Below are 25,867 nucleotides of genomic sequence, written 5' to 3'. Positions count from 1 at the left end.
AAAAAGACAAGCCATGAATTTCAAAGTTGATGACTATGTTTGATTAAGAATCGAAAAACGTAGATTATAAAGTGTAGATAAACACCCAGTTGTCAAATTAGCACTTAGATTCTATGGACCATTTAAGATAATTTACAAAATCAATAACAATGCATTCAAATTAAAACTACCACCTCACTGAAAATTTCACAACACATTTCACATTAGTTTATTATGACCCTTTAAAGACCAATTACCTGTACACCCTGTTTATGAAAACCCACCTTTGCTAGATGAAGAGACTGAAATCCTTGAGCCTGAAGCTATCATAGATACTGACTTTATGACTACTAAAACTGATCGTAGATATTCTAAATATTTGGTCAAATTTAAAATCCATCCTGTTGAAGAAGCCCAAGGGATGCACGCTAGAGACTTAAATGATTTCCCCACTCTGTTAGCTTCACATTGAGCTAACAGCAATTGAGGACAATTGCTATCCCACCCCTATATTTTGTCGCGCATATTTATTAAGGCGTTGGATATTTATTTATTATTTTATATGCGCATGGACGCACGATTATGATTTTTGTATTTGGACATTGTATTGGGTATGCCTGACTCTTTGGACGCCCGCCCATTAACTTTATTTCTATTTTGTACTAAAGCAAACTCAAAAGCCAATAACGTGCTATTTTGTAATTTGGGCTATTATTTGAGCTTGAAGATGATTAATACATAAAATACATACTTTGTGGAGCGCTCACACAAGGCATGGGGGGAGATTGCACCCAATTGGTCTCTTGTTCATGTCGTGCATGCTTTCTACCTTGAGTTTTGTGCAAAAAGTAGAGTTCTTTTGTTCTTGGGGACCTTCCGACGCTCACTACGCGAGCATACAGCATCCGATCTGCGCACCACATCAAGAAAGACTTTAGTGACAATCTCCAACCCATTGTGTCGACGAGTTCCAGCATATCCAGGATCTCTTTGCACCTATACCAGAGTATGCATGCTCTTGCCCTCCAGCCAATCCAGGAAAAAGGGAAAGTAAACAAATATGAGACATTCATAGAGTAAGACCTTATGGTCAAACTTGGCTGGCCATGGGGGAGTAAATAAGATTGCCTGCAAAACCCACAGTGCTACCAAGCACAACCTTGCTTTCAGCAGCGGAACTCAAGAGAGAGCCTTTACTGGGCAATCTGTATTGCACCAGCAATGCTCTGGCTTGAAAAGTTTGAAAAAACCATCACTCCAAAGTGGACTCTCCTGGGACAGATCCCATGAAATAGTATAGGCCAACATGAAAATAGTGATCATACCTATTTTTTAGCTTACTAAGTGAAGGCCACAGGTGCATGGAGTGACTCCCTTCTTTTTTTGAGGAAATGATAAATTGTATTGCAAAAAATAAGGAACATTTACATATTACATGCACTTTGTAAGTAGTGCCTATAGGACCACCCAGCACCTTCTCATGGAGTACCTTCCTATCCACGCTAACTCCCACTTTACATTTCTCTTTGTGTATGTTCAGGTTGCAATGAAGCTCTTTCTCCATGGCCTCCGTACCCACATGCTCAGTTAGAATTACTGCAGCATATTCAACTACCATTCCATCCCTCTCGCATCTCTGCAGCTGCTGCTATCCACCATCTGTTCCCCTTGCCTCAGCTCCTCGTTTGACAGAGACTGGAGTGTGTGGGTGGGGTCGGTGGAATGGGTAGTGGGGGGGTGTTTTGGGGTGGTGGTGGTGGTGTGGGGATGGGGGTGGTGTGCACAGCCATTTGGCAGCTGCCACTACAAGCATCAATTAAGGCCTCAAATGACAAAGGCCACTAATGGCCCATACTACCACAACTCCCAAGTCATCACTTCTCCCCTAATTAGTATACCATATCTAGATTCTCCTTGCCACTCAATCGAACCTACATAATTGTGAGCTTTCTTTTCTGTAATGTGTGTGCATGCATGTGCATGCACCCGAGTAAACACAAACAGTTGAAAAGACTGGCTCTGTTTCCACCTGAAAGTCTAGGTCTGAAAACTGCTTTGTTAAGTTTGATCCATTAATGCCATTCAAGTTCCTAACAATCTATGCTACAGAACAAGAAGAATGCTTTGAACTTGCTTTGAGAATTTCTACTATGAGCCATGTTTCCAAAAGCACACATTGAAAATTTGTTATACTGGGGCCAAGGCATTGAGCTGTATAGATAGATGAATGCCAATTTAATGATGGCTAAGCTTAATTTTATCATCCACAGCAAGCTATATTTTCTATTTGCAAAAAGAGCTTATTAGTGTGCAGCCACTACCAAGCTATGCTCTTTCTAAACTGAGCTTACAACTATGGCGCATATAAATTACATAAACTAAAACAATTTACTGAGTTCTCAGCATAGAGATTGTTTGTTCTTGTAATCTCTTCAAGCCAGAAAAATTTTCCTCACAGCAATCTCGTAGTGACAAAACAGAACACAGCAGGATCCCCACATCTGAAGCACTTGCTGAACCTTTTAGCCCTTGGCAAGCTTCATTTCCCAGCAAACTTCGTTCAGGAACAGAATGTGCATCAAATTTTGAAGCATGATTTTCAGTTCCTAGCTCAATACCTCGTTCTCTGATTACTGCACTCCCAGCACCAGAATCTGCACACAGTTTCCTTAGAGAGGATCGTAATCTAACTTCTCTCTCCAAAGTTGCAGCCATTGTTGAAGCCCGTGCAACACAACTTTCAGGAATCTGAAAGGTCAAAAAAAAACTGTGCTCAAAACCTATACACCAAAGAGGATTAATAGATAGTGTTATATGTTCCGATGTAAGATAGCACTGAGTACATTAGCTTAATGTCTGCACATAATACATATCTGTAGATAGCCTTTGTTGAGGCAGACACACATCACTAGAAGGGGTTTTGGCACAATTACAGACATCTGCTGCAATCACATCAAGCCAAGTTTTTTCCACCCTTTTCGCAGGCCAGTAGCTTTATATTATTCATCTAAGGCAATCACACATCAGGCACCCAGTTCCAGCAGTATTTAAGAGTTCACTTTGCTGTGATTGAATTTGACTCTATTTAGCATTATTCTAGACACAAAATTTAGTTTGACATTCTGAGGCAGACTCACCTCTGCAAGTCGAGCCACATGTAAGCCAAAACTTCTGCTTGCCACTCCTCCAACAAGCTTGTATAGAAACGTTATTTTGTCTGTAGCTGCTTCTACTTGATCACAAGTTACATTAGTCTCCTCCATCACAGCTGATGATGCTTCTGCTAAATATGAAACATGATAAGCACCAATCTCCCCAGGAAACCTATCCCTCAGATCAGCAAGCTTGGGGTAATGTGTAACAAAAAGGGAAAGGCATCTAACATCTTTCAGTAAATATTCTAGTGTAGCATATGCTATAGCCACACCATCATGTGTACTGGTTCCTCTGCCAAGCTCATCCATTATCACCAAAGAATAAGGTGTGGCTCTCTGAAGGATGGTTGATGCCTCACTGAGCTCTTCCAAGAAAGTGCTTGAACCCCGTTGAATGCTATCTGATGCACCCATTCTTGTGTAAACTGCATCAAAGGCATGAAGCTTCACTGATACTGCTGGAACATAGGATCCAACCTACAAAGACCAAGTATGGCAAACATAAAAACCCAGGAAGGTAATATTCATTAAGTAGACCAGAAGTGGATAGCATTCATAGAATATACGGGTCAACCTGAGCCATTATAGAAATCAAAGCCACTTGACGTATATAGCAACTCTTGCCACCCATGTTCGGGCCAGTAATGATCTGGCAGTGTTCTCGTTCAGCACTCAACCATGTGTCATTAGGTACGAAGCCATCTTGTAATGTTGCTTCTAGAACCTGTCGATTTCAATCAGGCATTTTCCATTTCAGGCTGCTGCTGTAAGCAGGCATTCTGTTCTAACTTGTGACTTACCAGAAGAAAACATAGACCAAAAGGGGAAAGATTCATACAGGGTGCCGCCCACATTCAATCCATAACTGTGCAGCCCCTTGTTCTACAAACTCTGGCCGAGTATAGCCCTGCAAACACCAACCACTGTTTACTAACACTATATGTAAAGTGTCTTGTATGGATATACATGAAAATTATGAGCTAAGAAATGCAAATGGGGCACAAATCACCTGATTGCGAGAAACAATGGCAAGTGAGTAAAGGCAATCAAGGGCAGCAAGAGCATGAACTGCAGTACGGAAATCAACATAGTGAGAAGCAAAGTCTGCAAGGAAAGAGTCCCATGCTTTGTTGCATGCAACAGTAAGTTCCTCTTTGGCAAGTGCCAGGGCATCCAATGCTTGTAACACCTCTGGCGAGTAATAACGATTTGTTTTCTTGGTACTGCTAACCTTGACCCAATTTTGAGGAACAAGCTGTGCTGCTGGCACCTGCATCCATAAATTATCCATTGTAGTGAGGACAAGAGCATTCACACAAGGTAACATGGATTGCCAATTCCCCTAAGGTATAGTATCTTAAGACTAAAGGAACACTCATTCAAGACATGGGTAGCCAAACCCCCTAAGATACAGTACTATCTCTGAAAAACATGTGACATTCATTCTTGAGATCCACTTTAATATTTGAAAATCCATCAGAGCAGGTGTACCTCAATAAGATGAGTGTTTCCTGATACACTTAAATACTGCAGATTTGGTATCTTAAGCCGCTTTCGATACTGGGGAAGCAACGAATCAAGAGAATGCTCTGCTTCTTTTACTGCTGTTTGAAGCTTTTCTACCTGATAAGCATCAAATCAGACCAGCCTCAGTCAGAAGAAGTACAAACCTTAAACATACTCTCTTTCGAAGTGGAACCCTACCATAGGAAACTTGCCATTGCCACTGACAAACAGATTGTGTTTGTCCCCTGCAGATGCAGCATCTTTGTTTAGGAATGATAATAATCTGGAAGCATGTTCACTGACAACTGAGGATGATGCTGCTGCAATTAGTCTTTTTAGAAGTTTAGAACTTTTTCCATCTTCATTCTTTGCAGTATCAGATTCTGATCCAGCTTCATCCTCGAGCTGAAGCCGCTGCAGCTGCTTCACGGTTGTGATCAGTGCTTGGATAACAGCAACAAACTGCAGTTCGGACCATCAAGGTTGTTATTTCTAAAAGCAATATGGGGGTAAGCATAAAACACTTTTTTAGGTAGACAGCATAAACAATGTTTTTCATACCAGCATAAACAATGTTTTTCATACATATCATACTTCTAGAAACCCCAAGCAAAGTGCAGAAACCATACGATGTTTAGGACATCAAAAGAAAACTAGAAGGTATTTAGGAAACTTAGTTGATAGGTCAGAGTTGTCTTCAGCTTCTCAACTTTGAAGATGGAAAAAAAACATCAACTAACACACTGATATCACTAAATTGTGTTTAGAACATTGAAACAAAAATTAGCAGATATGTAGCAAAATTGGTTGATAGGCCAGATTTATCTTCAGCTTCTCAATTTTAAAGAGAAACAAATATGATTCAATAACACACTGATAGCCCTAAATCAGACAGCCTCAGGGAATGATTCAGCAGCAAAAAGTTACAAGCCCAAACATGTGGACATCCTTCCAGCAGAACTCAAATGAACTTAAAAGAATTCAAGCATGTTGTCTTTTTTAAAGAATCTACTAATGGATGCTGAACAAATTTAAAAGAATCTGAGAATGGCAAGGTAATGAGAGACAGTCTCTCATTAACTATTATGCTAAGTTTCACAAACTTCAAAATGTCTGACCAATACAAGATATCAGTAAAGCTAATTAGTTCATGTTAGTTAACTGAGTGAAATCTTAAGGCTCAATAGCTCAATGAAACCATTGATGCCAACATACCTCAGCCGCTGTAGCAGTGCGGTGAAAAATTCTTGTTATTCCTCGTTCCAAGTCTGGCACTTTCTTAAGTGACATCAGAACTGCTGCCAGTGGTCCTTTGGAAAGACCATCTACAAGGCCTCTACTTGCAGCACCAACAGATCCGCCACCTCTACCACTGCCTGGAAAAGTGCCCTCATTATGTAATCCTCCAACACTTCCCATTGACTCTGCAATTTCAGAAACAGCATCAAGACGAGCCAATATGAGAGCTCGGTCTCGTAGAGGATGTGTCAACTGAAAAAAAAAAAGATCAAAATCAGAACCAATCTTCTGCACAGCAAAAATTTTCAAAGCAGGGTGTAGTCTCTGTCAATACACGCAACTCAAGAAATTAATGACCAACTTGTTAATATGCAGCACATCATGGTCTTGAAGTAACTATGAAGCACCCCAACAGCCATAGGAAAGCCAATCCCAACTAGGTGCACTCAACAAACCAGAGTTCCACTGCTGCAACAAGCCTGGGAAAATAGAATTGTCGTGTTCAAGTCCCTGTATGACCGTTAATTTCATACGCCTCATTGATCTTTAAAGACACTGTGTCCCACAAACCTCCTCGTCTTTCTTCCCCCATCCAGGAATCAGGAACAAAATATGGGTGCTTAATACTCTAGTCATACAGCAACAACAAACATGATACAGCATACCCAGATTATGAGATAAAAGTGTAGAAAGCATGAGTTCAAATTGTGAATGCACTTGTGATGATATCCAGTAAAGCATCTTTTGAACACCACATCAGCAAAGGAGTTTGTATTGCAGGCTGCATGTCTTACATCATTTCAACTCCACATCCATAAGCTCCCTCCTTTCCCCTATGCTGCATGCAATGTACTATTAACCACACAAAGATAAGTGGCGGAAGGGGCTTGAGTGTAAACGCCCCGAACAACGTAGTATGCTTAACAATTATGATATTCGCTTGTTTTCGAGATTTAATATAAAAGAGAATGAACACTTAAAGCTGAAAATGAAAATTACTCACAAAATTACAGCCATGAAAATATAAAAGTAATGGAGACAAGATTGAGGGTTGAAGATGGGCAACCCTCCCCCGAAGGAATGTATTTCTGCTCAACCCAAGTCTCTTAGGGAAGAGCTCAGTTACAATCAACCTGAGAGTGAGGAGAAGTAATTCTCACTCTCACAAGATCATGCAAAGATGTACAAACACATGCATTATCTATTATGCAATGATAAGAACTGATTTCTTTACAGCATGAGAGAAGAAAGAGGGGAAATCAGCCTTTCTCCATCGTTGAACAGTAGTACATGGATAGGGCTTGCTTCTTGTTGCTAAAATGGAAGAAAGAGCTTGAGAAGGAGGTGCTGTAATGAATTTACAGGCTTGCTGTCCTGTAAAACAGCAGTGATAGAAGAGGGAATATGGAGGAATTTGATAATGGAGAAGTGGGGGATGATGATGGGGATGGATGGGGCCAGTTTCTGGCTATCTGTGGGTGCTGTACATGAGTTTACAGCAAAGAAAAATGATGCTGAATGAAGAAAAACGAGCTCTTATTTATAGGAGAGGGAAGAGCTAGTACAAAAGGGGAAAGTGGAGTAGCACAAGACAAGTGTCCAACCACATGTTATGAGATGTGACAAGTGGTGGGACACTTGGAAACTTGTGTGACAAGTGTTTTGACACTTGTCTCTTCTCTATGACCTTCCTTTTTGGGCTGAATACTGTCAAGAATAGAAACAACCAAATTTAGTAAGCACAGTCAAAGTACAGAACTTACTATTTTTAGAATGACATCCCTATTTTTTAGGACTAGCATTTTTAGGCTAATTCGAGGCTCCTAAAATTTAGGGATCTCCTAAAATTTAGGGACCCCCCCAATATGGGTGTCATATGAAAGCTTTTTCCGTATACATCGCAAAAACGGTATTAGAATCTTCATGTGACTTTCCTATGCAAAGAAATGTGAATTTCAAGCTTTCAGCCCACACATGCACATTATACAAGCATTTCATGATCATGCCATCTTGTTGATTGTAACTGTTTGTTTTGGTGGATCTAGCCCACACTTCAAGGCATCAATCTTTTCTATATGTTCTGGTCACAGGCGCCCAATTGGGCCATATAGGTGGAAGTGTGAACTATCTTTTCTCTAACCCACCGCGTGGGTCCACCATAACCTGTGACCACTCATCAGTGGCCAGCTCCAATGCACTTTTCTTTATATCTAATTAGTGCAAAGGAAATAAATTTAATAAATCATTATATAGACAAATTAATGAAAAATGATACAAATTCTGTTTCTATAGAGTTGTGACAGCCCTCTGGCTTTTATTCAACTGTCCTCAGCTGAAAAGCTTCTTGATATGGCTGAAGAATGTTTGGGTAATCCTTTATGAATTTTTCATCTACCCACTGTGCATCTGTTGTGGGTAGATTCTTGAATTTTAGTAAGAATTTTCGTGTCACAAGGCCACTTCCCGTGGTTCGATCCTTGTGAAACAAAATCTGTTCAAGTTCCAAGAGTTGCTCTGTTTCTTCAACTTCTGGGGGATCTTCAGTAATGGGTTCCTTTGGTTCTGGTCCTATGTAAGGTTTTAACAAACTTACATAAAAAGCATTGTGTTCCAATGAGCAGGAAGCTCAAGTCGATAAGAAACTTCATTTATTTTCTCAATCACTTTGAAGGGTCCAAAGTATCTACTGGAGAGCTTTGAAAAAGATGAATTTTAACCGGAACCTTATTTGAGCCTGCTTTTATCAAACTTTAGTAAGACATATGACCTTTTTCAAAAGCCAAAGGTCTTCTTCGTTTATCTGCTTGCTGCTTTTGTCGCTCTTGGGCAACTTTGATAGTGGCTCGAACTTGATCCATTGCTGTTTTTAAATCTGAAGCAAACTCATCAAGCACTTCATCATCTTCAACCTCAAGATCCGGGCATGGACGAAGGCATAAGAAGAACAAGAAGACTAAGTCACTATCTCAACTTGAAAAGAAAATCAAGTTCAGTATGTATGATGGTTCCCGAAATCCTGATCTTCTTCTGAAGTTTATTCATCAATTTCAAATTTTGTATGGTCGTGACAAGCATAAAGAAAAAGAAAAGATTAAGTTTGCAGCTTTACATTTAACCGACTTAGCCCATACTTGGTGGACGGGGTTGGAATATGATCATGCTGCCTCAAAATCATGGCGGTCCTTTGTTCGCATGATACAAAGCCAATTTCTTCCTGTTTATTTCAAAAGAGATGTAAAAATGGAATGGGATCGGCTTTGGCAAAGGAAAAATGAGTCACTTGGTGACTATACCAAGAGATTTTGGAACCTACTTTTAAAGGTCCAACATTTCAAAAAGATCAGCAGTTCGGAAAAGCTTAGGAAGTTTCAAGGAGGTTTGCATTTTAAACTTCGTACTGCTCTTAATCATTATCATTGTTCTAGTCTCAGGGAACTCATTGACCATGCTGAGACATGGAAAATGGAGCACAATGGCAACAAATCATTCCAAAAGAATGATAAGAAGAAAGTAGCTGATGATAAGGAGTATTCAGCCCCAAATGAAGGACAAAAACAGCGGCAAAAGCAGCCATCAAATCAAAAGAAGATGAAGCCCTATGCACCTCCTAATGCTCCTCAATTTCGCTCCAATCTATACACACAAGCAAAGCAACTTTCTGAAGAAGAAAAGCAACGCTTCATGAAAGAAGGGAAGTGCTTTAAATGTGGACAAACAGGCCACATAACGAAGCAATGTCCAAACAAGGGACAAAGCAAGGTTTCTGACAACAAGCCTAAGTCGCCAGTGAAAATCAGTGATATCAGTGATGTAGTTGCAAACACAACTCACACTCCAGAGATGCGCAAATTATTAAAAGCTTGGGGACAGTTGCAAGGTAAGCAAGCACTATTCTTGATAGATCTTGGAGCGAATGAAAATGTCATTTCCTTGCAATTAGCTAAAGAGCTTGGATTAAAGAATGAAGAGATGAATACTCCGACATAAGTTCGCCAAGCTTTAAATGCCGATGAAGGTGACACAGTGAAGACTGTGACACCCTACATTGGCAAGCTCAAGTTTCAAATTCAAGGCTACAATGACGAAGATACCTTCTGTATCGGAGACCTTGATGATTGCGATGTGATTCTTGGCATGCCCTGGAATCATAGAGTAGATTCAACCATTTTCTCTCAGAAAAAGAAGGTAGAACTCACCAACAAAGGCAAGAAGTACGAGATCCAAGCTGGAGTTTCTGGAGACACCATACCTATGGTAAGCCATATGCAAGTCTCTAGAGCAATTAAGGATTGTGTTCAATGTTGTTTGCTTTATGTCACTGATGTAAAAGATAATATGAATCCTGAAAACCAAGAGCGACTTCAGCTCTTGGAAAAGGATAAAGATTGTTTTTCGGAAGATCTTCCTTATCAGCTTTCCCCAGAAAGGCCAGAAGACCATCATATTGATATTATTCCGAGCAGTTCTCCTCCTAATATAGCACTATACCGTGTGAGTCGTCCTCAACAAGAAGAAATCAGAAAGCAAGTCGAAGACCTGCTCAACCGTAATAGACAAATTAATGAAAAAGTATACAAATTCTGTTTCTATAGAGTTGTGACATTGAGCATCAAGAGCTAATCAGCCTACAAAGACAATACAGACTCCCCATAGTGCAGAATGAAGAACTGACAAGGCGAATGAACATGATCCAACAAGCCATGAATTGACTCGCAGCAAAAGAAGTAGCAAAAGCCCTAGAAGGGGAGAAGCATAAAAAACAAATGGATGAAATGATAGGTAGGCTGATGATGAAAATGAAAGAGCAAGGGAGGTTAGAGAGAGAGATCGAAGGCAAGTGAATGATTTGTTAGAACTGATTCAGCCCAACTCATCTCTTTTTTGTTCTTCAGTGCTTTTGGTGCAAAAAAGGATGATTCATGGCGTATGTACATTGATTATTGTGCTTTGAACAAAATCACGGAAAAAAATCGCATTCTAATTTCTCTAATCGATGGTGTTATGGATAGATTGCAAGGGGTAACCATATTCAATCGTATAGATTTGAAAAGTGGGTATCATCAAATACGTGTTAGACCAAAGAATGTGCTTTAGACGGCTTTCAGAACATCTTTTGGGCTATATGAGTTTATTGTCATGCCTTTTGGGCATAATGACAGGAAATGGCCGGAACGGCCCCCCGACACGTGGAATCGCCGTCCCCGGCACGAATCCATCGTGGACCGCGTTTCGAATTGGTGGAACGTTTCCTGTCCCGTTTCAGACAGGGAACGCAGCAGGGAACGCGGGAGTTTATTGTCATGCCTTTTGGACATAGTGACAGGAAACGCCCGGAGCGGCCCCCCCGGCACGTGGAATCACCATCCCCGGCACAAATCCGTCGTGGACCGCGTTTCGAATTGGTGGAACGTTCCCTGTCCCATTTCAGACAGGGAACGCTGCAGAGAACGCATTCCCTGCTGCGTTCCCTGTTTGAAACGGGGCAAGGAACACCACATGGCATCACTTACCTGCGGCCAACCGCCCCCTGACCCCGCCTGGATGATCTGCAACCGTGTCTTGCTCCCGCTCCAGATCGCCTCCGCCCAATGCCACTGCTCCCGCTCCAGATCACCTGTGCCCCCCTGTTCCGTGCTGCGCTGCAACCTGTGCCAATCCCAGCCGCCAGGGCCCAACGGCCATCCCCCGTCTCCTCCCACCTCCAACCTCTTCCTTCTCTTCCTTCTTCTTCTTTCTCTTCCTTCTCTTCTTCCTTCTACCTTTTCTTCACTTCTTCCTTCTCTTCTTCCTTCTTCCTTGAACCTTCTTTATTTTCTTTCTTCTTCTCCTCTTCTCTTGAGTCTTCCTTCTTCTCCAAGTTTCAAGTTCTCCTCTTTTCTTCTTCTCCCTTCTCTCCTTTTCCCTTCTCTCTCGACTCTTGAGTGAGTCTTAACTCTTGAGTCTTCTCCCTTCTCTCGAGCCTTCAATTTTCAGCCTTTAATTTTTCCTTCTCTCCACTCTTGAGCCTTCAATTTTCAGCCTAAAATGGCTTCATCTTTCCACCCCGCTCGTCGGATTGGTGGTCGAGGAAGAAGATGTGATGATTGGTCATGGTGGGAAGAAGTAAATGCTGACCACCCATTGAGTGGTGAAGGATCTTGACCATGGACTTGCAAGCTTTGCCCATACAAGCGAACTAGTGGAGCAAACAAGGTAATCCATTGAGCCGAGCATTTGTATTTCAAATTTTTATTGATTTTAATTTTTCAAAGTTACTTAAATATTAGAATATGGAATACCAATTGCCACTTGTTCCATTTTAATATTTATGCATAATCAGGTCCGAGCTCATCTCCTACATGAGCCAAATTCAGAGGTACAGTTTTGTCCGAATGTGACCTTGGAGAAGCAAAGGGAGCTTCGTGACCGTGTAACAAGTCAACAAGCTTATCTTGCATCTAGACCACGACGTGTTGCAGTTGACCCTGCAACTTTTGTGACACCATCCCCATCAAATGTATCTAGAGCAGAGTCAATATCAAAAAGTGCTACCTCCATACCTACTGCAGGCATTGCACCGGCCATGGCATCAACAGCGCCACATATTGCACGTAGACATAGCACACTTGATGCTAGTTGGGATCCCAAGAAGAAGGAAGAGATGGATACATCAATGGCACACTTTTTTTTATCATGACCACATTCAATTTCGTGCAGCCAGGTCAGAGTATTTTAAATTGATGTGCAAGAAGATTGGTGAGTATGGCCCTTCGTATGTACCTCCATCATCAGAGACCTTACGCACCACTTTGCTCAACAAGGAAAAGCGCCTTGTTAAGCAAGCAGCTGTGACTAGAAAGAGTATGTGGGCTAAAAATGGAGTTTCCTTGATTGCTGATGGTTGGAGTGATACACGCAAGCGATCCATTCATGGTATGGTTGCTTATTCTCGTGGGGAAATTATTTCATATCTTCACATGATGCATCGGGGACAGGAAAGTCAGTAGATGTACTTGCAGCAGAGTGTGTTACAGGTGTTGAGCTTATTGGCCCAGAGCATGTTGTGGAATTTGTTGCAGATGGAGAGCCCGCAAATAGGACAACAGGTGCTATTATCCAGGGATATTATCCGCATATCATAGTTTCATATTGTATGGCTCATTGCTTGAACAACCTACTAAAGGATATTGGTAACCTGTCATGGATTGCACCTCTCTCTCTCTCTCTCTCTCTCTCTCTCTCTCTCTCTCTCTCTCAATGTATTTACATATATGAGATTAACAACCATTACAAAGGGGTTGTATACTACAGAATATTGCAGCCTATGATTGTCAAAAAAAACTCTTTAAAATAGATCCAAGGTCGATCCAATCTTTTAGTGGCAAGACAATCAAAGAGAAATTGTTGCAAAGATCTTCTGAAGTAGAGGTAGTGTATATGTATACACACACCCACATCCATATATATGTACGTACACAGAGAGTTTGTATATATAGTACAAATCTCTCCTATTTCTGTATATATAGTACGAATCTCTCCTATTTCCAACAAAATACTATGCAAGTTTCCAACTCCAGTCTAGCTTGCAACTTCATAGGGTAGGGTGCAGCTAAAATGTAATAACACAGTAACAGTACATTGAACAAGCTTCTGTATTACTATATTCAGAAGAAATTAGCATTGGCATAAACTGAAGTACCCAATGACGAAACAAGCGTGCACCAAAAGCCGTATGAGTATGATCCATAAGCCAGAGTAAAGATCCCTTGGCAGTTCCATCTGTATTGTTCTGCAGTATCTGTTGGCATTTGAAACATTTAGGGACTAACAAAAGAGAAATTTGTACAAAAACATGACTGCACAAATCTCAATAGAATGCAAGTTTTCATTTAGGCCAGTTGACCTTAAAGAATAAAATTCACTTCTAAACTCTTAGTTCCAATACCTCGAGCTGTTGCAATGTGTTTGAAGAGAGAGACATCTCATTAACATCAGCAAAAGGCCGAAATGTTGCACCTAGACGAAGGACTTTCTCTAATCCAAACTGCTTCAGATGCCTCAAAGCTAGTGCGAGTGCTTGTATGGTTAACTCAGGCATTGACATGATTGCCTGCATTGTTATCAGATTAGAATATCAAAGGGAAAGAAAAGAACACTATTAACATATGCTAGCAGCTCACAAGTGCTGATCAGAGATTCAGAAGGAACTGCGGTAAAAGCTCTCCTCAGAAAAACCAACAAGGCAAGAGGAAATATGTCAAATCTTACCTCCAATCCACCATCAACTTTCTCGTCCTTTTCATCCTCTTCTGTCTGGGCATCAAACCTGGAATCTTCATTGCATTCATAAAATGACAAGACCTCAGATAATGCAGCCCCATTTCTTAGTGATTCACGAGGAGTTCGCTCTATTCGAATGCTTGAGGAAGGTCCCACAAAGTCCATAAGAAGCTACACTCAACAGAGCATAAGACATTAAGCTTGTGTGCCGAATTTGTGAGTATTATTAAGCATGGATTTTCAGCTAACATCATTACAGAAAACATAGCCTTGGGCATGGGCATAAAACTAGGCATTTGTATTGCTTACTGGTAATCTGCAGTCTTGCAGAAAGATCAAAGTAAAGGACTCATTTTCTACAACTTCTCCCATCTAAACTGCATGATAGCAGCACGAAATATTGACAACTAGCCGTATGCAAAGTTAGGTGACTACTGAGCAAATCAACCATAGCAAAAGACTCTAGAAAAGATTGTTGATATCAAGCAGCAAACAAAATGGAAGTTAGTCTACATTCCAGATAGCTATTATCAGCAGTTAAGCATGTTATCTAGTAAATAGGTTCATAACTTAAAACAAGTAAACCTTGCATTGATAGGAGCTTTGGAAAGCAACCCTAGAAAGTGCCAATCTAAACATCATTATAACCCCTTGACCATTTTGATAAATAAACCCCACAAAACACCCTTTTTTTTAAATTAAAAAAACACTAGTACACACATGACAATTGATTCCCTCACAATTACTGACATAGACTAGACAGGCAATCCAACTGAAACGTCCCCCTAGAGGCTAGGATCCAACCTCCATAGGACACATGGCACAAGCCAAACTCACCATAAAAGGGACTGGACATCAAACTCACCTCCCAACCTGTAAAGCCAAACGGGCCCACCCCCAAGCCTAGGAGCACCAACACTCAAGGCCACGAACACATCCCAAGGGTCGGCGTTCCCATACCATCACCCCACACCCTTACAGTGTACAAATGTGTCAGCCAATGGGCCAAGAGTCCAAGAGTGGTGATCACATAATGAATGTGCGCAATAGGGCCTTAAGTGCTATAAATAAGAATCCGCTGCCCTAAACTCAAAGTGTCTTTAGTGCATTCGCACTAAGTCACTTCAAGACCAGTGTGACCAATGCTACTAGCGCCCATCCGGATGTCCAAGGACATAACACCAACTAAGCACTTCCCCCATTACACGTCTTGTTGGGCTACTTGCATGGTCATTTGGGAGGTAATTTTGTCTTCCCAATCAACAGATGGGACAAGTCTCTAAACTGCAATCCTAAAACCAACCCAAATTAATATTGGACCAAAAAGCTAAAGGACAGCAAAGGAGGATGCTATCTCACCTAGTCTAAAAGGCATGGAAAAGGCCAACATACTTGACCCAAAATCTAGAAGTGCACGGGCTTTGGCTTTGTGTCTTTGTTTGTAGCTTCAAATCAATGAAAAGATTTGAGAGTTTCAAATAGTTGCATTAGGCATTCAAGATGATGGAGTGTCACAACTCTATAGAAACAGAATTTGTATCCTTTTTCATTAATTTGTCTATATAATGATTTATTAAATTTGTTTCCTTTGCACTAATTAGATATAAAGAAAAGTGCATTGGAGCTGGCCACTGATGAGTGGTCACAGGTTATGGTGGATCCACGCGGTGGGTTAGAGAAAAGATAGTTCACACTTCCACCTATATGGCCCGATTGGGCGCCTGTGACCAGAACTCACGCATATCAGGGTTAGACTCGCACACAAAAAAGATTGATGCCTTGAAGTGTGGGCTAGATCCGCCTGAACAGACAGTTACAATCAACAAGATGGCATGATCATGAAATGCTTGTACAATGTGTATGTGTGGGCTGAAAGCTTGAAATGCACATTTCTTTGCATAGGAAAGTCACATGAAGATTCTAATACCGTTTTTGCGATGTACACGGAAAAAGCTTTCATATGACACCATATTGGGGGGTCCCTAAATTTTAGGAGCCTCGAATTAGCCTAAAAATGCTAGTCCTAAAAAATAGGGATGTCATTCTAAAAAGAGTAAATTCTGTACTCTGACTGTGCTTACTAAATTTGGTTATTTCTATTCTTGACAGTATTCAGCCCAAAAAGGAAAGCCATAGAGAAGAGACAAGTGTCAAGACACTTGTCACACAAGTTTCCAAGTGTCCCACCACTTGTCACATCTCATGAGCGAGCCTGTAAATTCATTACAGTACCTCCTTCTCGAGCTCTTTCTTCCATTTTAGCAACAAAAAGCAAGCCCTATCCATGTACTGCTGATCAACGATGGAGAAAGGCTAATTTCCCCTCTTTTTTCTCTCATACTGTAAAGAAATCAGTTCTTATCATTGCATAATAGATAATGCATGTGTGTTTGTACATCTTTGCATGATCTTGTGAGAGTGAGAATTATTCTCCTCACTCTCACGTTGATTGTAACTGAGCTCTTCCCTAAGGGACTTGGGTTGAGCAGAAATACATTCCTTCGGGGGAGGGTTGCCCATCTTCAACCCTCAATCTTGTCTCCATTACTTTTACATTTTCATGGCTGTAATTTTGTGAGTAATTTTCATTTTCAGCTTTAAGTGTTCATTCTCTTTTATATTAAATCTCGAAAACAAGCGAATATCATAATTATTAAGCATACTACGTTGTTCGAGGCGTTTACATGGAGTTGGGCCTACCACACTCCTTCCTTGGCCTAGCCTAAACTTATCGCAACTATCTTATTTGAACTTGGGGAATCTAATATCCTCCAAGGGATCTTCATTTCAGAACAATGTTGTCCATCGGAGCTATTTTCACCTTTATGTATGGCTGAGTGCACTCCATCTTGGGTCCAAGTTTTCCCACTTGGCTCAAAGTGAGCTGCTATATACTAGATGCTACCCTTGGTAACACCCACATAGATCTCCAATCCACACACGACATGACACAAGCCATATGAGCACAAAGAGGAACAAAAAGAGATGGGCATCAAACTGGCCTCTCAACCATAGAGCCAAGCAAACTTACGAGCCTTGGAGCCAACAACAAAATGGACTAAGCTTCTACCACAAGGCTTGGCATTCCATATGACCAATGCACACCAGTACAAATGTGCGAATAGAGCTAATGCTTGTCTAGGGTCCTAAGTCCAAGATTGCATTGCATGATTATGTATGGAAATGAATCTTCCCTAACCCTAAAGTGCCCTAAGTGTGTTCCCACTACAAGGCCATTTAGCGCATCCTAAAAGTTCACCCCTAGTCAACCCTAGTGACCTAATGGTAGATGGTCAATGGTCAATGGCCAATGTTTTAGTCACCCATCCAAGCTGTCCAAGAATGCAACCCTTTCCTCCCATACGAACGAATCATGATTGTTGTCCTCAACAATATTATCCAAGACAACGTAAAGAAAGGAGACTCTTAAGTGAGCATACTAACTCCTACATACCCCTACATCTAAGCAATTCTTCCACTTTACAAACTATTCTACATTAGCAATTCAACAAAATAGTTTAGTCCTACCGGGGTCAAGAACTTGAGTGGAGTGTTGCATGTCATAGCCTCCAAGTACAATACTTTCTCAATCAAGATTATCACTTCACCCTGCCCTAAGCACTCTTTTCAAACAGCTTACATGGGACACCAGATGCACTGTGATATTCAAAGGTAAGTCCAAGTAAGAAGATAGATGGATTACAATAGATGTTAGTGTTCATCGATTTAGAGTCATGTAATACCTTCAAGTAAGTCTACGTGCTTGCAAAAAGCTCACAAGGATCATGGAAGTCTAGAAATCATGGACATGTCTAGCATACCAAGCAAAAATTTCATGTACACACTCCATTCTCACACCATATAACCACAAATCAGCAAGAAAAGCTAGTATTCATTAGCCAAAAAAGCTTAGTATAGCTATAAGCAAAATCAATCTAGTCAAAGGAATGCAATGCTCCTAAGGGATTGGCACTCCAAGACATAGGCTGAATATTATTCTTTGAGGTGTGATTATGCGTTTAGGTTTAGATAAAAGACCTAAGAAATGCTTGCTAGGGTGAGCTTAAAAAATGAAAAAAATAGAATAATGACAATGGATTCAATTTCAAGACCAAGAGCAATTATCACGAGTGTATCACTCAATCTCAAGATACTCCGATGCTAACATAGTGAAAAAGACTCCAAGTAGGGATGTCCATTTGGCAAAAGTAGCCACTCACCTTTAAAGAGCAATCAATGAAACAATCATCTGCTAACATGATGTGAGTTGTCAAGTATGCATCTCCTGTTGTAGCAACAAAGGTAGCAACTTCGAGCAGCAACAATGTGTTGAGCTAACATGAGCATTACATGCTGAATTAGCCACTTAAACAAGCCCAAAAATGCTTAATTAATGAAAACCCTAAATTGGTGCATGGTTCGAGAACTTTTAAACGGTGCACAATACAAGGTCCCAAAACTTTCTATAAATTAACATGCTACCCTCCATTCAATCTCGTTTTTGCAAGTTTTAGGCCCTCTAGCTTTGCTGCCCACACCCCATTCACGGAGGGCATCTCATCCGAGGCTGCCCATTGCTGTCTACATTATTCTAGCACCTCTTTCCAACCTCCATCGCACAATCTACATCAATTTCTGCTACATTTGCTGACAGGCCACATTGTCTACAACTCGCGAACTGCTGAACTGTTGCATTTGTGATCTACGTCTGCTGTACGAACTACCATGTCATCATACCTGCGTTTTTACTGCCATCAACCTACCACAGCATCATCAGCCTGCTGCATTTGCAATTTTTTCTCTCTACTCAGGTACTTGCGTTTTTAGTCTTTCTCTCTCCTCATTGCCCATCTACATCAAATCCAACTTCCACAACTGCATTTGTTGGTGCTCAACGAGTGCAAGAGAGTAGAGTGGAGAGTGAGCGCGTTTGTAGGTACAGATGAGTACCACTTTAGGTTTTTAGATAGATATATGTATGAAAGTACAATGTGCTAAGGGTGTGTTCACACTCGTGCACATATAAAAGGCACGATAGCCCTTTATTCCCAACACACCAACCTAGTGTTGCAAGGATGGAATGATTCAAATTGAGCTAGCGACATTGATTTTCATTGATCAACAACAAGTTTCTACTTTCTACTCAATGCAAGTGTTGTTTCATGGAGCTCCAAGAGGTGACCAATAGTTGTCGTATCTTCTACAAAAGTTTGAGTACTAAGCAAAGTCTTCTACCACATGCGAGACCACGTAGCTTGCAAATGTTGCAAGAGCTTGGTTGTCCTCAAACCCAAGCTACACTCTACTATGCAACAATGAAGTTACATCGCTCTTGCAAGGAACCCGATGTTTCACGTACAAATGAACGAAGCACATCGAGATCCAATACCAAAACATTCAAGAGAAAAACTTGGATGGTACCATTGAGGTGGAGTATTGCAAGACAAAAGACAACTTGGCAGATCTCGTCTTCCTCAAGCTGTTCTCAAACGACACTCAAGATCTTTGAGCCTCATCCTGTGTCTACGATCTAAAAGGGAGTGGTAGAGTATGCACCTCCTAGATGGGCGAGCGGGTTGGATAGAACATTGGACAACAAACATCTGATTGGGCAATCCAATCAAGTCAAGCAAGGCAAACACCAATACACGCAATTCCAGTTGCAGCAAGCAACAGGCAACCTTGTTGACAAGCAAGGTCCATTCACAAGCACAGCACAAGGATAGCCCAATCAATTTACTTGCCACGTGGCATAACCGACCAAACCTACCCAATCAAAGCCTCATGGACAAGCCACCTACATCATCTCCTACTTTTTCTAGCCTATTTAGACTTTTGCACTGGCAACAATTCGTCAATTCTCTAGCTATTGTACACACACAATCTTTGGTATTCAATTTTGTCTTGTTTATTCAACATTCAATGTTCAACATTCTTCTCCTCTCCATGTTTATTCAACATTCAATGTTTAGCATTCTCAACGTTCCTCTCTCTTTTTTTCGTGAAGATAATTGAACTAAGTAGTAAATATTTACATCAGACCATCAGGTCAACATTGAAAATAATAGACATGAAGGAAAATCTACAGTGACTCTGACACAAAAATGTCACACTGAAGGTACAGCTGGCGTGGAGCAAACAGTATCCAACCAAGGAGCAACAATATCGGGAAGAGCCAGATCGGCAAACACCATAGAGGTGATTTGCCACAACACTAAACCCCAAATTCGGGCCATATGACCATGAATACCAAATACTGAATCAAAAATGAAGGCATTCCGAGTACACCAAATATGCCCCAAGGCTGTCCATCTAAGGAAATGGAAAAGGCAGGAATAATCTGAACTCAAAGAGGTCATGGAGGCCATCTTCCCCAAGATCCACAAACGGGCTGATATCCGCTGCCGAGTCAATGAGGACCAAACACAGCAAATAAAACTCCAAATCTGTCTTGCAACAGGGCAAGAGACAAAAAGATGAAGCACTGTCTCATCACATGTAGTACAGAATATACATCGCCTAGCAGAGATCTTACGAGCACGCAGCACATTCCCAGTAGGAAGAGCTCCAATAAGTAGCCTCCACATAAACACGTTTCCTTGATACGAAACCTTAGATTTCCAAAGCTGGATGAATCTGTCCTACCACTTATTTTCGCTTTCCTGAGAATGTTGAACAACTTAAGGATCCGCTAACTCTTCTATGTCAACAAGTTTGGAATTCCAGTGTCATGCCTCTGGACTAGAAGATTGCAATCATTCGATTATTGTCCAAGGTTCCCTCTCCTACTTCTTTGAAACAATAGAGACCCATTTCTGTTATGGGCTCTTTATACAAAATCTTCTCAAAAAATCATTGCCAACAGATTGCAAAAAGTATTTTCACATTTGGTTCATCCATGCCGATACGGTTTTATTAAGGGTCGGAATATAATGCATAACATTTTGAATGTTCAACTGGGGATTGACTTTGCAAAAGCTTCAGGCCAGCACGTGGTCATGCTTCAGCTTGATATTGAAAAGGCATTTGATAATGTAAGCTAGTCTTTTTTGAGGCAGCTAATGTTCACCATGGGTTTTGGGCCATGGATGGTTTCTCTTGTAGACACCATTGGTCAAGGGGAAGTGGCCCATATTGCACTTAATGGAGGGATCGCTAATGAAATTACCTCATCTCGCTCTCTCTGGCAATGCTGCCCTCTCAGTCCTTTGTCATTTGCTTTGGTTACTCCCCGATGCTTTCTTTGTTGGATAAGTTGGCCAATCGAGATCGTTGATTTGTCTCTTCCCAGTGGGTCCCAACTTGTGGTCAATCTTTGGCAGATGATTCCTTTATGTTCTTAAGGCTGATCGCTCAAATGTTAATCGGGTAATGGTCGCATGGAAACTGTTTACTATGGCATCAGGACTTCATATTAATGCTCAGAAATCCACTTTGCTCTCTTATATGGAAAATGATTTGCAGGCTTTGGGTTGGAATGGTATTGTGATTCCTAAGGGAAATATAACCAGGCACTTGGGTTATCCTATCAATGTGGAGGTAGCTCCTCATGCCTTGTTGGATTGGATGGCATCCCGTATTCATGATCCGTTTATGTATTGGAAGTCTCAAGGCACGTGGCTACTCCTAAAAGGATGGGGGAAGCTGCTCTTTTAGATGTTAATTTTCATATGGCTGCTTTGAGGTTAGCTCTTCTACAGGCACTTTGTGCACAGTCTCATCCCTGGACAGATATAGTAAAAAATTTTATAGAAAAGACTGGCATTTCTCATGATTCATGCTTCTTGGTGGCATGTGCTAAACTCCACAAGATCTATTAAGGTCTTTGAGTCTTTTCTCCTTTCACATATGATCACATCTTGGCAGGCGATGTTACGTTTTGCAGTTTGGTGCTCCTCCGATTTTCGCAAAGGAGGAGAATTCCTTGCTAGGTGAGGTACTGGCCTTCTCTGGGTTGTTGGATTGGCTTGATAAAGATCTGTAGAGAGATAAGTTTAATCAGATGGCTCGTTTAGGGCTACAGATAGTCCAGGATAGTGTCATTCCTGGGCAAGGCCATGAGATTCCGAGATTGCAAACTTTGGTTTACGAGTTGAAATGGAGGCTGGACATTGTTTCAGGTGTGGACAATTGGGACATTTCATTTCAGAATGTGACAAAAGCCAGGAGATAATGCAGCCGTCTATGGATCGTGATTTAGATATGCAAGACCATCTTCCCCAGTCGATGGTTCAACAACTTGAAGCTGTTTCTGAGTAAATTGTCCAACAGGGACAAGTAGATGGAAAGAAGGTTGCTTCTCAAGCTCGTATTTAGCATGCATCGCCTTTGGTGGATCAGAACTTGTCTTCTAAAGATAATTCCTAGGTTACGATGGTTCGCCGTAATGCTAGACAAAAGCCTTGATCTAGTCCTGTTCACCCAGCTCCCCAAACTAACACTCAATCGTTTCAACACCGAGACAGAGGGTTCTATATGAAACCTCAATCTACAATTGGTGAGAATGAAAAAAGGGTTTCTAATACTGCTCTGCACTTCGATTTGCGAGGGAGGATGGTGCCTCCTTGGGATGTTTTCCGTGCACAACAACAGCAGTTCCCTTCTCGTTCTTCGATTGCTAGTTTGCAAAGGGCAAATCTAGTTGATGTGATTCGAAGCGAGATGGAAAGATTTCAAGTAATCAAAGCGGTTGATGTTAAAAGGAAAGGAAAAGTGGGGATTCAGTAGTTTTCTTTTCTATAATCCATCATGAGAATTGCGTTATGGAATGTTAAAGATATCTCTTCGGTCAGTAAGCAATATCGGAAAAAGTGGGAATTCAGTAGTTTTCTTTTCTATAATCCAACGTTAAAGATATCTCTTCGGTCAGTAAGCAATATCGGTTGTGGAAAGTTGTATAAGCCGGCAATTGGGATAATCTTTGTGTTGTGGAGCATAAAAAGCATGCTTTGGGAGGATCATCTTATGTATATAAGGATTATTCTGTCTTCTTTAGTGGTTCTGTTCCACATAAATCTAGAGTAATGTTGGCTGTCAGATCTTCATTGCAACCATCTTTGATTTCTCAGGACCATCAAGGCAAATTCATGATTTTGGAAATCCAATATGAGGGAGAGGTTTTATGGCTGGTGGGTGTGTATGCTCCTTCCACTACTCGTGAACATCGCCAGCTTTGGGATGACTTGCATTGCCTTGCCATGGCTCGTCAAGGCTTTGTAATGGGAGACTTTAATGCATGTACTGTCAGAGTGCAGCGGTGCGGAAGCGTAGGACTGAGAGAGAGAGAACGCAGAGAGAGAAGGGAGAGAAAGAGACAGTGTACACTGAAGATCTGCTGTATAAAGAATGCTGAATACAAAGATATACACGGGCGCAGTGCGCTGGACTGCGTGTCTCCACCTCGACGATGCGACCTGCTGTCCACCTCGAAGTCTGCTGCAGTCTGCACTGTCTGCTGTCTGAAATCTGCGAACAGAGACAGAGATCTGCACGGCACCGGTCTGTAATCTGCGACAGAGAATGAATGCCAGACTGCTGAAAACGTCAGCAATAAATAGGCGAAAATCTGCCTAGGATGGGGCGCCAAAATAGGGCGCAGCCTGATAAAAATCAGCTGCAGGCAGTCGGACTGCCACGTGGCAGTCCGACTGCACAGTCCGACTGTGCAGCTGGACTGTGCAGCTGCTGCCTGCTGCTGCCTGCCTGAAAACAGGCTATGATCTCTGACACCCCCTCTCAGAGCCTGGACAGGGCAGAAGCCTGAGGGATCTGGAATGTTGCCGAAGTAGAGCCTGAGGAAGCGCCTTCGTAAACAAATCCGCAAGATTATCCTCCGTCTTGCAATACTCCACAGTGATGGTCTCATCCAAAAGCTTTTCTCGGATGAAGTGGTACTGGATCTCAATGTGCTTCGTCCGGGCATGAAAAACAGGATTCCTCGCCAAGGCAATGCAACTCTCATTGTCACATCGCAGCAATGTAGGACGAGTCTGGGGGCACCCAAGCTCCTCCAACAGTCTCCGAAGCCACACAACCTCGCATGTGGTGGAAGACGCGGCCCGATACTCCGCCTCAGTAGACGAAAGGGCTACCGTGGGCTGCTTCTTGCTACTCCAAGAAATAACACCTGCACCCAAAGTAAAGCAGTAACCTGTTGTAGACCGCCTGTGATCCACGTCACCGGCCCAATCCGAGTCGCTCCATCCTGCAAGTACAAGATCTGACCCATCTGTCCCTGCGGGGTAATGAATCCCCAAATCAGACGTCCCCCTCAGATACCAAAGTATCCTCTGAGCAGCCTGCCAATGCACCGTCTTAGGTTCACTCATGAACCCTGCCAAGAGCCCAACAGCAAAACATAGATCAACCCTGGTGTTGAGAAGCCAAATCAAAGACCCTATCAACTGTCGATAGCGGGAAGCATCCGCCAAAGGAGAAGCTGAGTGGGAAGTGGCCTTCCAGTTCGGATCCATAGGAGTAGAGAGGGCCCGACAATCTTCCATCTCAAAAGACACCAAGAGCTCCTGTACATATCTCTGTTGGGAGAGAAAGATCCCCCTCTGAGACTGAAAATCCTCATGTCCTAAAAAGAAATGGAGTAGCCCCAAATCCGTCATCTCGAACGTCCGATGTAAAGCTGACTTTGTCTCCTGGACCTGCTGTGCATCATCACCTGTGACAATCAAATCATCAACATATAATACAAACAGCACACAACCATCCTCGGAAATGTGAACATACAGCTGCGGATCGGCCTTGGACCGCCGATATCCCAACTGAGTCTGGAGGAACGAATCAATCTTCTCGTTCCAAGCTCGCGGGGCCTGCTTGAGACCATACAGGGCCTTCTTCAACCTGTAGACTTTCCCATCTGAAGAACCAAAGCCAGGAGGCTGCTCAACGTAGATCTCCTCCTTCAAATCACCATTCAGGAAGGCCGACTTCACATCCAGCTGATAAACAGGCCATCTCCTATGGCCAGCCAAAGCAAGAACAGCTCTAATGGTTGCCATACGAGCTGTAGGGGCAAAGGTGTCATGACAGTCAATCCCTGGGCGCTGGGCAAAACCCTTAGCAACAAGGCGAGCCTTGTGCTTATCCAAAGTACCATCACTGAGATATTTGGTCTTGAAGACCCACTTGACTCCAATCACCTTCTTCTTCGGGGGGCGTGGCACAAGTGACCAAGTGCCATTCCTCTCAATAGCCTCCAACTCAGCTTCCATAGCTTTCTTCCATGGGGCGGACTGTAAAGCCTCCTTCACGGAGGTGGGCTCTCGATCCTGCATAACTCGGGACATCAAACAATAATTGGAGCACACAAGCTCCGAAGAATGCACCTGGTGCCTCCGTGACCGCCGCGGACCATCCTGCGGTCCCCACTCCTCAGGAACCCCCTCAATCCCTGAATCACGGAGTGTGTCACGGGCCTAGCGAGGAGGCCGAACCTCCCCTCGTCGTTCTCCATCAGTAGAGGACTCTGGAATGTCCACCAGTGGAAACTCCGCAGAAGGATCCGGTGGAACAGTAGACTCTGTGTCAGAAACAGAATCATAATCAAACGGCACAGGCTCCAGTGGAACTGTAGAAGGAGCCAAACTCTCCCCTAGATCTCCAAGAACGGGATGCTCCTCACCCGTTGAAGAAGCCGGAACCTCCACAAACCGCACATCACGGCTAGTATATACATCCCGCTTGACGGGATCATACAGTCGGTAGCCTTGGGACTG

At 42.2% G+C, this 25,867-nt stretch overlaps 1 protein-coding gene across 1 annotated transcript in view; it reads right to left on the bottom strand.

Moving 5' to 3' along the window:
• Window positions 1–1,325: 1,325 nt before the first annotated feature.
• MSH3 (homolog of DNA mismatch repair protein MSH3) overlaps window positions 1,326–25,867 on the bottom strand; it is a 40,233-nt gene continuing 15,691 nt past the window's right edge. Inside the window, exons 2-12 of the mRNA XM_087670172.1 lie at window positions 14,127–14,309; window positions 13,804–13,968; window positions 13,558–13,656; window positions 5,856–6,131; window positions 4,839–5,102; window positions 4,626–4,757; window positions 4,144–4,404; window positions 3,973–4,041; window positions 3,709–3,858; window positions 3,117–3,611; window positions 1,326–2,727 (exon numbers count right to left, since the gene is read on the bottom strand). Coding sequence (XP_087526298.1) covers window positions 2,368–2,727; window positions 3,117–3,611; window positions 3,709–3,858; window positions 3,973–4,041; window positions 4,144–4,404; window positions 4,626–4,757; window positions 4,839–5,102; window positions 5,856–6,131; window positions 13,558–13,656; window positions 13,804–13,968; window positions 14,127–14,309 — 2,454 coding nt within the window. The 3' untranslated portion in view covers window positions 1,326–2,367. The remainder of the gene's footprint in view (window positions 2,728–3,116; window positions 3,612–3,708; window positions 3,859–3,972; window positions 4,042–4,143; window positions 4,405–4,625; window positions 4,758–4,838; window positions 5,103–5,855; window positions 6,132–13,557; window positions 13,657–13,803; window positions 13,969–14,126; window positions 14,310–25,867) is intronic.

This window comes from Lygodium microphyllum, chromosome 28 (assembly GCF_053477565.2).
Source record: "Lygodium microphyllum isolate KBCC chromosome 28, Lygodium_microphyllum_v1.1.10, whole genome shotgun sequence".
Taxonomy (NCBI): Eukaryota; Viridiplantae; Streptophyta; class Polypodiopsida; order Schizaeales; family Lygodiaceae; genus Lygodium; species Lygodium microphyllum.
The sequence above is the reverse complement of the archived record's forward strand: the minus strand, read 5'-3'. Positions and strand labels throughout refer to the sequence as shown.